The 15,074-nt window shown below is 43.0% G+C and overlaps 1 protein-coding gene across 1 annotated transcript in view; it reads left to right on the plus strand.

Annotated features, from left to right (window-relative positions):
• The first annotated feature begins 384 nt into the window (after positions 1-384).
• The window catches only part of Jam2 (junctional adhesion molecule 2), a 55,448-nt gene continuing 40,758 nt past the window's right edge, over positions 385-15,074 (plus strand). Inside the window, exon 1 of the mRNA XM_075959045.1 lies at positions 385-987. Coding sequence (XP_075815160.1) covers positions 921-987 — 67 coding nt within the window. The 5' untranslated portion in view covers positions 385-920. The remainder of the gene's footprint in view (positions 988-15,074) is intronic.

The raw sequence follows: 15,074 nt of genomic DNA on the forward strand, positions 1-15,074 counted from the left end.
CAAAAGGGCAGCTGTAGAGTTTTAACATGTGGAAAACTCCACAGAAGGCACTTACATAACGGGAAAGAAACAAGATAAATATTTCACACGGCCAGATGAACTTCCAAATGACGACGGAAAAAGTCAAGAACTCAGAACACACCTTAACTCTTTAGGGGGGCGGGAGGGGCGGGAGGGGCGGGAGGGGCGGGAGGGGCGGGAGGGGCCCCTGATAAAATCTGGGACCTGACTTGCAGCACAAATGAAAGCTGGCTTTTCTCCTCCTATCTAGAGTCCAAGGCAGAACTCACGAACCAGTACTTAGGAGCGCTTTCCCAACGGTTTTGTCTGCTAGATAGAAAATTTCCAAAAATCTCCCACCCTAGGCAAAACACTGAAAACGAAGTTTTCTACACAAGAGAAGAAAAGAAACGTGGCGAAACAGATCGAGCCACCCACACCCCCAACAACACACACACACACACAACGGTGCCCATCCCACCCGGCTGCGCTCTCCCGCCCCCATCTCCTCGCCCTGGGGACAGCTGGCAGCCCAGCGCGGGACCAGACACAAAGCGGATCAGCCTGGGGGAGGGGGCCGACCTGCCGGACTCTCCTTCCAGCACCAGCCTTCAGCCACCCCTCCCTTAGGACCCTGCGGACACCACGCCCCGCGTCCACGCCCTCTCCTCAAGCCCCCCCATCCTTAAAAAGAGGAAAAGTCCCTGACCCGGCGTCCCAGGGCCAGAAGATCTGCCACGGGGAAGCCAGTGGAGACAACCCGACCACAGAGACTGACATCGCGACAGGACCCGCCCCTCTGCCTCCACCTCTCCCGGACCTCTGCTGCTCCGCCGCCCCGCCAAGTGCTGGGGGCCGGCGCGGCTGTCACGCTCCAGCAGGGGGACCCTCGGCTACGCAGTCAGCTGGCGCCCGCGTAGATGGCGAGGAGCCCCCAAGGCCTCCTGATGCTGCTGCTGCTGCACTACTTAATGGTCGCCCTGGACTGTAAGTCTCTGGGGTACCTCAACCCCGCCACCCTCCTACCCACCCTCGAGTCCCGCTATACCAGCCTTCTGGACACTTGCCGGCAAGCGGGGACGCTCAGGGCTGGGGCTCTGCCACGGGGCACCAGGTTTTACACTCTGGGAGCACGAAGGGTAATCCGGATACAGAAGGGCTCTGGGCGGGGAGACTGAAGTCTTGAGTGTCTTGTAAATAGTTAGTGTCAGGTTTTGCCAGTTTAATTTGAAGAAAATTAAGGGTCCCTACTAGAAGATTCTCATCTTGTAAAGTTGGGGGAAGTTTTCAAAGACACAAGGACGTGATCAGAATGCAAAACTCATGAAGTATTCAAGATTCAAAAAGCCCAAGAAAGATGGCATCCGGGATTGGCGCAGGGCACTCTTAAGTACCAGCGGCCAAGCGGTCAGTGGAGGAGTCCCGACTGTGCAGGGAAGGTGTTTGTGAAACACTTTAGGGGCCAGGGTGAGCAAAAGTTCGAGGCTGCTGAGCCCCAGAGGTAGCTTTTAGCCTCTCCCCCTGCAAAATCTAGTTAGAGAAGTCTTGTCTGGCCACTCTAGCCAGCTGCCGTGTCCTCAGGGGACATCCGGCCAGCAGGACAATTGTTAGAAAGGCTCAGGAGATGAATGAGCGAGCTGGCAGCTGGTGTAGCCGGGAGATGTCTCAAAGCCAGTTTCTCTGGATGCTTTTAAAATGGATTTGCACGAATAGCGGGCTCATGTGATTTGAAATTTGATTTTGTTTTCTTCGCTTTAACTTTTTAGGAAAATGGAGAAAATAAGGATACATTTTAAGTGACATGGTCCTGGTGTTATTCTTTTTCTTTTTTTTAACTTTTTGTTAGTTTTTTTTTTAATACCCCACATGTTTCCTTTTGTTTGGTTTAGTTTCCTTTGAGGAGGGGAGACGTGTTTTTGTTGACCTTCAAGTTCTAATCACAATACTCACAATAAATTATTTTGCCTGATGAATATCTTAACGCTGCCACACTAAGACTTTTGCTCAAACTCCCTTAACCCCAGCCCAAAGTGGAGGGAGCTCACAAAGCGGTGTGTCAACCAGGGTGCCTGCTGTCTCAGGGAAGACATGGCAAACCAGGAAGCTGAAGATTCACAGTGAAACCTTTATGCATTTTGAAATATCAGCTGGTATCAAACGGAACACACGGGGGTTGAGAGGTAACATACTCACAATGAAAATGAGCAAGAAAGCTGGAATCTGGAGGAAGTTAACAAAACCCTGCTGGCAAATTTGTGTGTTCCTCTGAGCTCTTAAATCTCACTTTAACAGGAGTGTGAACTGTGGTGTAAAATTGCTCATTAAAAAAACAGAAATAGTTTTTCCTCTGTTATTCCCATTCAGTCATCAAAGAAGAAACAATAGGCGCTGTTTGAAATTGTCAAGAACTCAGAAGAAAGCAAAGGCTTACTCAATGGCAGAATGTTCTTTCTCTTTGACTTCTTAGTTTTTTGTGGGCTCTACTAATCTGAATACTTGTAAGGAATGCTTGGGAACCTTTTCTACACTATTTCCATACAGAAAGTCTGGCATTTCATGGGTGTTTCTTTCCTTTTAATGGGTTTTAAACATTTAAAAATTCAAATTTTAAACAAAAAAAACTACATTAGTATAGAAAGTTCCCATCTATCCCATACCCAGTTGCCACCATTGCTGTCCTATTATAATGTTGTCTGGAACACTCTGCTCAGGTTTTTCCCATTTCCGCAGAATGTCCTTTTCTGTTCTGGTATTCCACATTGTGCTTAATAGCCATGTCTCTTTACCCTCCTCTTGGCTGAGGCAGTATTTTAGGCGCCTCTTGTTTGTGCTGGTCAAGTATTCTGTTAGATTGTCTTCAACAGGTATATCTCAGATGCTTCCTTTGTGGTTAGATGAGGTTATAAGACTTTTGGAGGAAGAGCACAGAGCAAGTGTATATTCCATCCAATCATAGCCCAGGGAGCATGTTGACAGGGTCTGCCACTGTTGAGATTAACTTTCATTGCCTGGTGGAGGCAGTGTGTGTTCTCCACCTGTTGTCCTCATTCCCATTCTTTAGAGGGAGGCCAATATTTGCAACTCACACTCAAGAAAGGAGGCTAAGGTGGTGATACCGGACTATAATCTCAGCACCCAGACACCCAGGCGGGAGGCAGGAGGCTCATTCAAGGCCATACAAGATTCAAGGCCAGCCTGTGGTTACGGCTTGACTAGCTCCAAAAACAATCCAGAAATAAGGTGGGGGTGGAGCTCAGAGGTAGAAAAAGGGGTTGGAAATAAGTACTTGTAGAACATGAACATATACACACATATGAATATATCCGTGCACGCACATGTACACACACAGGAAGGAGCGTGGATTTCACTCCTTCAGGGTGATATTTCTTCACACATTACTTGGGATTTGTATCCATCACAGATATGTCTTCTTGAATTTCTTTACACACTTACTTAATCACTTATTTTAATATCACCATGAGCTTATTAACAAGTATGTAAATAATATAGATTTAGTTGATAATATAATAGCATTTTTATTAAATAACTAGAACATCTCTTATCTGTAATTTTTAAATATTCCTCTCAAATTTAGCTGTACTGCTCCTTTGTCCCAATTCAACCATGTATAATTACAATATCATGCTTATCAATTCTTTCTACTGTCAGTCAATTGCTACTATACTTCACAGTAATCTAAAGAACTTTTGTTATGACTTTTTAAAGCATGAATTCAACATCATTTATTAATGTATGGATATTCACTTTTGTATTTAGTTGATGTATTAGTCCCCTATCAGCTACCTAGAATAATCATATTAGAAAGATCAAAGGTTTGTTTTGCCTCCCAGTTTCAGTGGTTTCAATATATGCCTGGCCTCTGCCTTCACTGCAGTGTTGACATAACACATGGGGAACCAGAGAAACAGAGTTCTGCCCAAGAAAGAACCAAAGGAGAGGAAAGAGGAAGGTTCCTGTTTCCCAAGGCCACACCACCCATGATAGAACATCCAGGAGGCCTCATCTCCTGAAGGTTTACCACTTCCCAATACTGCCACAGACCAAGACCAAGTCTTTAGAGAATATGTGTCCAAACTCTAAACAGTTAGACTATCTTTCCTTCTCCAGTGGGACAGAATGTCTTTGATCTTTGACAGCCATTCTTATGCCCATTACTGAACAAAGTATCTGGTTCATTGTTTATGTGAGCATGTATCTGTTGATCAGATGATACCTTGGTCCATTCAGACCGCTATGACAAAATACCATATACTGGGTTGCCTATAAACAAATATTTTCTCTCTCACACAACTACAGAAGCTGGGAAGTCTACAAATAAGACAAGAGTATTTCCAGTATTTCTGATGAGGGCCCAGTGTTTGGTACATATGTATTCCTCATGGCATCCTCATGAGGTAGAAAGGACAGGGAAGCTCTCTGGGGACCTGTTTTATAATCTCCTTTGCAAAGGCTCCCTCTATGGCCTAATCCCCTTCCAACAGTTCCTTGTCCTAATGTCATCTGTTATGTTGGTAATCAGGTTTCCACAAATGATTCTGGTAGATACCAGCATTAAGACCATAGATTGGGATGGAGATGAGGTTTGGGAGATAGACATAATATGTGTGTGTGTGTATATATATATATATATATATATATACACACACACACACAAAGTGTATAGAGTAAATTAATGATTATACTGTAATCATGAAGCACCAACTTCGTGTTGAGTGAGCAGAGAGAGTGTCAAGTGTTTCTGTAAAGTGATAGCTGTTATTTCTAAACACAGGAAAAATGGAATGGGTGTTTGGCATTGGGAATGGGGCTCTCGTGGGTGTTGGGATCTCTTGGAGAGCACTTCCTGCCTCTTCACAATCTGATTGCAGCTGAGTCTTCAGCTGTGCACTGGAACCCTAGCCAGCCACAGCCCGAGTCTGCAGTCTGTCCTAAAGTGATCAGGGCTATGGTAAGAAAGAGAGGTCTGGTTATGTCATAGACTCCAGGGGACCAGTGACAGGAAACTTGTGCCAACTGTAGACATTGTCAAGAACGAAACATCATGATGGACTGGGTGAAGATAATGGTTTGAAACTGGTACAGTTTCAATTACCTAAAGAACATAAAAGCCAAAATGGGAATTTGCTGGTGGACCTGACTACCATTTAAAAACTCTGTCAGATAATGCATTTCAAAAAGTCTCAAACAAAAGCTTCAGCCTTACAGAGAACATTGAGTTTTCCTTGGCCAAGAATGCTATTTATCCTTTTATCTGTGCATAAGGAATGGAGCCCACTGGAGAGTGTGGGTGTGGACCACCCACAACTTCCTTTGCGCTGGATTTTCCCCTAGGGACTTGTCAGTGGGCAATAGGTAAGAACTGACATCTTTTTTCCCCGCCAAAATCAAAGACCACCAGGGTTCTGTTCAGGTTGTCGTATCAGATACCTGTGTTTGTGTGTATGTCTGTTTATATATCTGTCTGTCTGTCTCATTACATGGTGTCAGTGGTAAATTTCTGAGCCCATTCTCTAGAATTTGTAGAGGAAGGTGAGGGTGAATTTAGAGAAGAGGAATTATGGCTGGGTCAAGTGTTTCCTCTGGAAAGCTAGGAAAGGAAGTCTTAAAACTGAGCACTGCTTTTTCGGAAGGCCTTGCTGTGTTCAAGTAGAGGACTTAGAAGAGTAACCCAAATGATGCGTAGTCTATTGCTGTGCAAACAAATGGCCATACCAATGCAACACCAATTCATTATGTTAATGCTCTTGAAAGTCTGAAATAGACCGCACTGGGATAAAACCAAGGTATCAACCAGTAAGAATCCTTCTGGGGGTCCCAGTAGAGAACCTGTTTTTTAGCCTTGTCCAGCTTGTAACGCAGGACAGGACCCATCCCTCTACCTTCAAAGCCAGCAATGCCAAGCTGCTTCTGTCTCCGTGACTCTCGCTCTTCTGCCTGTTTCATCTGAGTGATACAAGCTAATGTAACCAATAGGTCAATTGATCAGCAATATGAATAGCCTTGACTCCTATTGACAGTATAAAGTAATGAATATGGAGGTTGGGAGAGTAGGATACGGACATCTGTGGCCTTCGGGGGTGTGGCCAGTGTCACGGTCAAGAACATCTTACAAAGGAAGCATATAGGCTGTCGTTCGTGGTCGTATAAAGCTATATTCTTGCTTTGCCTTTGGCTGTATGGTTTAGTAGTAAAGAACATGTACTGTGGGCCAGTGTGATAATTTGGACAGACCATAAAGGCATCTGCTGCCAAGTCTGATTTTTTGGGTTTGATCTCTAGGACTTAAAGTTATATAGAAAACTAGCCCCCAAAGGTGGCTTCTGACCGCCACATGCATGTGCACCCTGCACAATAATAAATCAGTGTTTAAAAATACGCCACAAAATGTTCTGTGACGCCAAACTCCCGTGCTTACTCCCCAGCTGGGCGACGTGGTAGCAATTATTTAATTTCTGTCTCAGTTTACTTGTCTGTGGCAGTGATAATACCTGTAATGATGCTGACCTTATAGCAGTTGGGGGAGAATTAAGTGTGTTGGTGCAGAATTAAGTGAGCTGGCAGCCAGCCCTATTCTATTATACACGTGTGATCAGTTAAGGTTACATTTGGAAGAGGACCCACTGGGTGGTGTGTGGAGAATGCACAAGTGAGGGGGACTGTCATGTTGGCCATTGCTTCTATAATCATTTCTTAATGGCTTTTAAAAATACACACAGTTGATTACACAAAGTTATAGTCCCACAGAGAATTGTCTTATATTTGAAAAGCAGTCAAATTTAATGAGGGACTTGATAAATTATACTTGGATCTCTATGATTCTCCCCCCTCCATCTCTATCTCTCTTCCTCTCCCTCCGTCTTCTTGTCTTGAAATTAAACCCAGCACCTGGTGCAAGCTAAGCTATCACTCCACCGCTGAGCTATTTCTCAAGACCCTAAGTAATTTAGAAAGAAACTGTCTGCAGTCGACATATTCAACTTCTTGTTCAGATACACAGCATTCACTCTTTGGTTACTATTTACCTTCCTTCAGTTTTGTTCCTTTTCTCACCCCTGGGTTTATCTTTCTTCAGCATTTGTTTGTTTCTGAATTTCCCTGAGTTGCCACCCTCAGGAAGGTTGTTTTAGTTTATATTATACATTGAATAGTCTGCCTTTGTCTTTCTTTGTCTCTCCTCTCTCTCTCTCTCTCTCTCTCTCTCTCTCTCTCTCTCTCTCTCTCTCTCTCATACACATAGGAGAGTGAGACAGAGAGAGAGAGAGAATATGAATGTCCACACATTTAAAGACATAAATACATGTCTCCTCTGCTCAGCTGGCAAGCCTACTATACTCCAGCCTTTGGATGGGCCAGTGAGTGGGTTAGAAGTGTTCTCTGCTCTGAATTGTCCTACAGTTTATGAGAAGCTAAATAAAGGATGGCCCTGACCCAGTCCTGTGAAGTGTTCAAGAGTACACTCTTAGCTGTTCACTGTCTTGGCTCCAAAGTCCTGAGCAAGAATCCTTGTGACCTCAACTGACAGGAAATCTGGCTCTTTATTGGAATCTCTGCCCCACCTCCCTCTCCCTCTCCTCATTCTTCCATCACTAATACCCAGTTTTGAATTAGTTGTGTAAGGTTTTGTTCTGCTTTAGTTGTCAACATTTCCCTTCTCCAGAGGGACAACTTATCTTTTAGAAACTGAACTCCTTTACATGAAAACTTTCACTGCTCAAAACTCAGAAACTTTCTGAGTACTGACATAGCCCCAGAAGTAGAAGATTCTTTTGTGGCCACCAGTACAAGGAAAATATTGTATAAATTACCTTCAGATTACAAGAGCCATATAGAAACAGATTTTATATTGAGACTTGGACCCTTTCCCTAGAATATCGTATTATGTCTGTACATAATCCAAAACAGTGGTGGTGCCAAGCCATCCAGACAAAGCTGTGTTCAGCCTGTAGAGAGGGAAGACACCACTTCTCGTGCCCTTCTGGCTTGGCGTGTCCAGTGCACTCGCTCTCAAGTCTGCGAAAGTGTTTTCTCTGTTCTCAGAACCTTTTCACATCACGAGGACCTGTGGAATATTTTACCACAGACAGAACCAAACATAAAAAAGTAAGACTCAAAGACTTAGATAATCAATATGTGAAATGACAGACACGTGGTAGAGCCACATAGTGTGGAAAGGGTACGGAAGGAAGCCAGGCCCCCTTTGCAGCCCTTGACTCCTGTTGTGTGACCCACCGGTAATTGCTCGTGCGTGCTTAGCGGCATACAGTTCCAGAAAATACAAAACAACCATTCCAGTGAAATATGACTCTATCTGTGTAGTTTCTTTACAAATGAGGGAGACAAGCATGATGCCACACACTGAGACAGACAGATTGCCATCAGTTTTAGGTCATTTTGGGTCACATAAGTTGTTCTGTGCCAGCTGGGCTCTCTATTGAGACCATCTCTCAAAACAAAAAGTTAAAAGTCAAAGTTTGCTGCTTTGCATCCTCCAACAAGTGTAGTGTGCTAGAATACATGTAGCGCTCTCTCTACTGAAAGTTCATTTACTAGTAAAGACGTCCCTCTACACAGTCAGGTCTTACACTTACGACCCAGGATAACAACATAGAGAAGCCTTGAGAGATTGTATGCCAAAATGCAACAATGTCCTAACAAACCAAGAAGCAATCTCCTAGCAAAAGCAAATAATGGAACAGAGTAATTAACAAAATTGAGGAAAATAGACTTCCAAACCACTGACCAAGGCTAAGGAGGGAAAAATGCCAACCTAGATCTAATTAGAAAGTCCAGAGAAGGTGTGTGCCAGACCCACAGAGAACACCAGCTACAGCTAAGATTCACAGACAAGGGCAAATGGCTGCTATTTAAAGAGGCCAGAGAAGAAGTAATGACCACAGATAAAAAGGGAACATGGGGAGCCGCTGGGAAAGTGCTAATTTCGAAAGGGAGAGTGGTGTTTATGTTTTCGAAGCTGCTCTAGAGGTATTTAAAAATAGGGATGGGATCTGAGTGGCAGCCGAAATGACTTAATGGAATGAACCATGACTCAAGTGTCTATTTTTTTTTCAGTAAACCTAAACCTGCAGCCCTTTATATCACAAAAAAATAATAATAATAATAACATATTGGATAAATGTATCCAAACTGGGAGATTATTGCAGTTGGACCCATATCATGGTTTAGTTCCAGAACAAATGAGATTTGTTGTATGAGTGAGTGAGTGTGTGTGTGTGTGTGTGTGTGTGTGTGTGTGTGTGTGTGTGAAGGAGAGAGAAAGAGAGAGAGAGAGATGCACGCACATAATTTTAACACTCTTGTCTACCTCCATCTCTCCTATCTTACACAGTCTACTTCTGTGTTGACTGGTATAAAAGGCAAAAGAAACTGCCAGAGTGAGCGCTGTGGTCTAAGGCCCCATCCACCTTCCCATGCCCCTCCCCCATACTTAAATTGATTGTTAATCCCAGAGCTGCAGTGTTAAGAGAGGCGGGCCTTTGGGACATAATTAGGTTGTGTGTGAGGGCACAGCCTTTGGGAAGGAGATTAGTGCCCTCGTGTAAAAGGCGTGGGGAGAACAGGAGAGGAGGGGGAGGGGAGAAAGAACAAAAAGAGATAGAAAGAAGGTGAAAGAAGAAAAGAAAGGGCACTGGAGAAGTCGTTCCCTCTTCCTCTTTCTGTTGAATGACAACTTAGAGATGTGCTCTCTAAGCCCGTCTATAAGGAGCTGGCCCTCTCAGCTAACTCTGCTGTCCTCTGTCTTGGACGTCCCAGCTTCCAGTCTGAACAATAAATTTCTACTGTGTATAAACTACCCAGCCTAAGGTTATTTATCATACCAGCAGGAACGAACTAACATTGAGCCTGCTGGAAATATATGAAATATCTGTACTCTTAAATTCTAGCTTCACCAGGGTGGTCTACATTAAAACAAAGCAAAACAAGCAAGCCAACAAGCAAACAAAAACCACACATGAATTATCTTTAAGTAGCACTTCTTTTTAGTATTCGGTCTATTTCAGACTAGCAGGAAAAGAAAACTCATTAAAAATACCCAGATTAATACTACCATCAGTGAGAACTTAAAGATCCTGAGTTTAGGACAAAGACCATTAGTGCTCACTGCACATCAGCTTTTTGTTGATGATGATGTCATCAGGCTTTCCACCGCTTCGCTTTCCAAAGGGGCCAACACCTTATCTTCAGAACAGAAAAAGATGCATCAGACTGTGCGCATGGCAGACACAGGCTGATGGTAAACAAAGTTGAATATTAGGGAGCAGATTTATTCCTAAAAAAAATAAAATCTAAAGCTAAAAATGTTCCCTCAATTGGCAAAAGGGAGACAGTTTAACAAAGCCTCTAGTTGGTCTGATCAACAAAAGAAAACACTCATAGTGGTCTACAGAGCCAGAATACACCCAATATTTGACATAAACTCAAGCACCTTTCAAAATTCCTAATACTTCCTAAAATAATCCATTTAACATTCAAATTCATTAATACTCAAAGCCTTAATGTTGAGTTTTATATGGACACTTTCTTTGCTCTCTGTCTGTCTCTCTGTGTGTGTGTGTGTGTGTGTGTGTGTGTGCGTGTGTGTTCCTACCAATGCACGTATGTATAGAGTACATGTGGAAGCCTGAGATCAGCTTCAAGCATTGGTCCCCAAGAGCTTTCACCCTCATTTCCGAGGAAGGATTTTACTGAGCTCACCTAGTAGGACAGTCTGGCTACTGACTACAAGCCCCTAGCATCCTCCTGTCCCCACATCCTCAGTCTTGACATTACACGTATACCACAGTGCCTGGTTTTTCACACAGGACTGGGGAATGACCTCAAGTCCTCATGCTTTCACAGTAAACACTTAACTGAGAATGAGAACCACATACACACACCCCCGCCCTGTGCCAGCTCCTTGTGGGCTCTTTATATAACGTGAACACTTCCTTTAACCTTGAAGACACACACACTCCTAGGAAAGCTCTTGGGGCAGGCAGGGTGGTGGGAGGGTGGAAGAAGTAGAGGCATTTAGCTGCCAAATGAAAAGCAGCCTAGACCCCGTGTCAGCAACACGTACACATTCCCCAGTCATTTATGTCACAAGCTATGGATTCCACGCTAGGGACCACTTTCCTCAAATACATTGTGAATTCATGAGCAAGGGATGTGAACAGAGGAGGGTGTTTCACTCCACTGTCTCCTCCATTACCTCTCATTTTTAGAGTCAAAAAAACGAAGATTGCACCAACATTTTCATAGATTTAGAGTCTTTGTGATTTGAATAAACAGTCTTATTTCTCTTGCTTTTACTGTTTCTTCTTCTCTTTCTTCTTCCTCTTTCTTTTTGGTGAGGTGATGGTTGAGACAGGGCCACCCTGTATAGCCCTGGCTGTCCTGGAACTCACTCTGTAGACCAGACTGATCACGAACTCACAGAGACCCTCCTGCCTCTGCCTCCCAGGTGCTAGGATTGAAGGCATGCACCACCACCACCCAGTTACATTCACCATTTCTTGCTCAAGTACTCATCTTTGGTTAGATGCTAAAAATCTTCTAAGTAACAATGAGAGCACTTGTGAGCAGACTTTTTATTCTATGGACCTGCATGACTGAGAAAGCATTCTAAATATTAGAAACCCAACAACAATTTTGGAAGTGTACAGAGAAACAGTGCCTATAAAGAACAAAGCCATTTCACGGATATGTTGACATCCACTTGTCTCTGCAGAAGGCTATGAGCCTGGTTACTAGGGAGAACACTGGTCCTACCATCTCTGACATGTCTCTCTGAGAGTCATAGGTGGCAGGCAGCATCACCTTCCCTTTTTATGCTCATTAATTTCATGACTTATATTTGTAATATATATGCCCATTTATATCTTGCTAAATTAATAAAAACCTAAATGGTTTGTGGAATATCCAAAGGACCTCTTTATAACTTAATCATAAATGTGGAATTTGTTCAAAAAGAAACAAAAAGCATAACATCAATAAAATGGAACTAGCATTCTAAAATTGAATTAGCTCTGCTCCTAGTGATTCCATATATGGTCTTAGAAAAGTTACCCTATTTCACTTCAGCTTTGTTTTCCTTATTTGTTCAATAAGAGAGGTTGATTTAATGGTGATTAATGGCTTCTAACATTTAATTTAGCATTTCTGAGTAGGGAAACGAGCCATAATTCATCTGTGGTAAGTTTATTTCATGTATAGTTGAGAACACATTTTATTTTTAAATTCTAAACTGTCTCCTTCAGAATTCTTATGGATTAGAACACAGGCTTTTGGAAGGAAGCAAAAAAAGTTGGGGGAGGATCACTAAGACTTATTTGTTTTTTTGTGGAGTTGGGTACACAGTATGCTATAAAGTCTTTGGTACAATAGGCAACAGGAAGTTGCTGGGTGTTCAGAAGAATGAAGCAATGTGTGATATGTAGCCTTTAGGGTAAATATCTTTTCCACTTTAGGGAGAAGGAAATTAGTACCAAAGCTAAATGAAGTATTAGGTAATTGGGATCCCGGATTAAAGTGACAACTATCCAAATCGGTTTAGCACAAGGTAAAATGGCCAGGTATTGTACTACATGATTGTAGTCCCTGCCGTTGGAAGAGTCACAACTTTGATGTCAGCCTAGAGCTGTGTGGTGAGGTTCCCATATCAATATCAATAGTAATAAATTCCAAAAGCTATTGAAAATAGAAACGCAGTTTAGTGATTGGTCAGCTGCAATAGAGAGACACTGATAAAATAAAGCTAGTAATGAAAGCGTAGAACCAGAGAAAACATGGCAAGAATTGAATAGACGAGGAATGAGCATTTTTCTGTTTCAGGAACTGGTGAGTCATTGGAAATGAGACAGGATAGAAAGAGAGAAAATTAAGAAGGCATGGGGAAGGAAAGGCGCTCCTGGCCCCAGGGGTCTGAAGCCTTAGAAGCTGAAAGGCGGGAGGCCAGCAGAACGTTTGCTGCGAAGGTTGACGACAGTCACAGGATTTCTCTTATACGGAGATATTTCCAATATAATGTCAGAGCAGCAATGAATGCTGAAGGCCTAACTGTATACAACCCCTTTCTCCCTTCCCAGATGTAAACCTGTGATTTTCCAGAAATCTCACGAGAAACATCTCCAGTAAAGGACACATCAGAGCCCTTGTGAAATTCTTGGGACTCGAGGTTTTACCTTATCAGGCTGCAATCCTAGCCAGCCTACCTCTGGGTCTCATTTGTGGCAAAGGGAGAGAGAGTGTGGGGGGGGGGGGGGCTTAGCAATCCTTCAAGATGTAACAGGAAAAACACCAAAATAGTATGTATAGGTATGGCTGAGACACTTTTAAGCAGCATGGTTTTCGAGAAGACCACACCTATCTGTGGTTATGTCTATTTTGTACTTGGGCACCTCTCTTACAGGAACCTTGAGCTTAAATCTAGGTCAAAATCTCCTCATAAACGCCAACTCTTCTTAGTATTGGTTTGCCCGGACATTCTTTTCCACAGTGAAGCCCAGAACCCTAACTCTACCTGAGAGCTCTAAAACGAATTCCTCAAGCTGCTGCAAATACCAGTATGGAACAGTGTCTCTGGATCTCCAGCCCCACTGCCTGGGACACAAGAGGACGGAGTGGTTATCCATGCGCACCATTTAACCCTGAAATGTACAAACAGTGCTGGGTGGGGCATGGATGATTAGCAGGGACAAATCGGGAGCGCTGGGGGATGTGTTAGGCAGGTGGGAAAAGGCACAGAGAAATAAGATACCAGCAGTGTCCTGGTCCCCAGGGAGGAATTCTGTGAAGTCATCTGTCTGCAGTCCAGGAAGAGTGAAGGAAAAGGTTGAAGGAAGTGAGGGGCAAGCAGAGAACAAAGTTAGCATCTGTCCTTCTGTTCAGAACACTCTTCCCGGGTCTTCATCCTCTGTCCTCACATCAGCATGTTGTGGGGTACATGGAACTATTTGTATCACTGCTTCACGACTAAGAAACTGTACACTCTCCTTTAAACCAGATATGAAGAATGTTCTGGAAAGCTAAGGAAAGGGAGGAAGCTGAGGTGATTGCAGAGGAAGAGAAAATGTTCATCTCTGGTGTTCCATTCCTTTCTTAGTGCTAAAGCGGTGGGCAAGGCTCAGGAGTGATTGTCTTTCTGTGCAGACAGAGGAGTCAGCATGAGTATCCCGCAGGGGCGCTGTGAGCATGACTCTTGTCTGTCCTGGTAATAGAGGACTCGGCTTAGTCATGTAGAGAACAGCTTAAATATCTGAATGCATCCTTAAAATACTTTTCAACACTATTTGGACTATATCTATCTCTTAACCTATATAAATGCCTTCTCATTCACATCTCAAACCAATCTCAAAGCAATATTAAAATCAAGCATAAGCCGCAAGCCTACAATAAATATTTTATTATAGAAAATACTAAACTAAATGGGATATCCAGATATAAGCCCATCCAATATTTTGAGAGATTTATTATTCAATTATGCAATCTAACAGGGTCACAGATTATTTTAACAAGGAAGTAGAAAAAGATCCCATTATGTTCTTTTCTAAAGATAAAGCTATCTTAGTTTATAAAGTTAAAAATGTTAATATTTTCTTAAGCAAAATTAAATGTTTTTTATGATATAGATTTCTTGGATTTTCTTTTTCCGTGTGTGTGTTTGTGCACGTGTGTGTGCATGCGTGTGTACATGTGTGTGTTTGTGTGTGTGTGTGTGTGAACGAACGCACATGGCTTTCATTCTTCACTTCTCTTCTTGTACTGTGTGGGTTCTTAGGACTAAACTCAAGTGCAGCAAGTGCCCCTACCCAAGAGCCCTCCAACGTGTTCTTAAGTCTATACATGTGCAAATTTGTACAGTAGCAATGTGCTGTACAGACGGACACAAGCTGTATTGTGAAACAAAGGAGAACTCTTTTCACTAATCCCCTCGGTCCTATTTCACAATGTCTTTTGTCTTTTACCACTTCCCAAGTTCAGTTTCTATGGCAACAAGGCAAATCAGAAAGTATTTGGAACTATTTTAAAGTGTTGTGTCTAGGATTTTTAACTTG

Source organism: Microtus pennsylvanicus, chromosome 1 (genome assembly GCF_037038515.1).
Source record: "Microtus pennsylvanicus isolate mMicPen1 chromosome 1, mMicPen1.hap1, whole genome shotgun sequence".
In the NCBI taxonomy this organism is placed as follows: Eukaryota; Metazoa; Chordata; class Mammalia; order Rodentia; family Cricetidae; genus Microtus; species Microtus pennsylvanicus.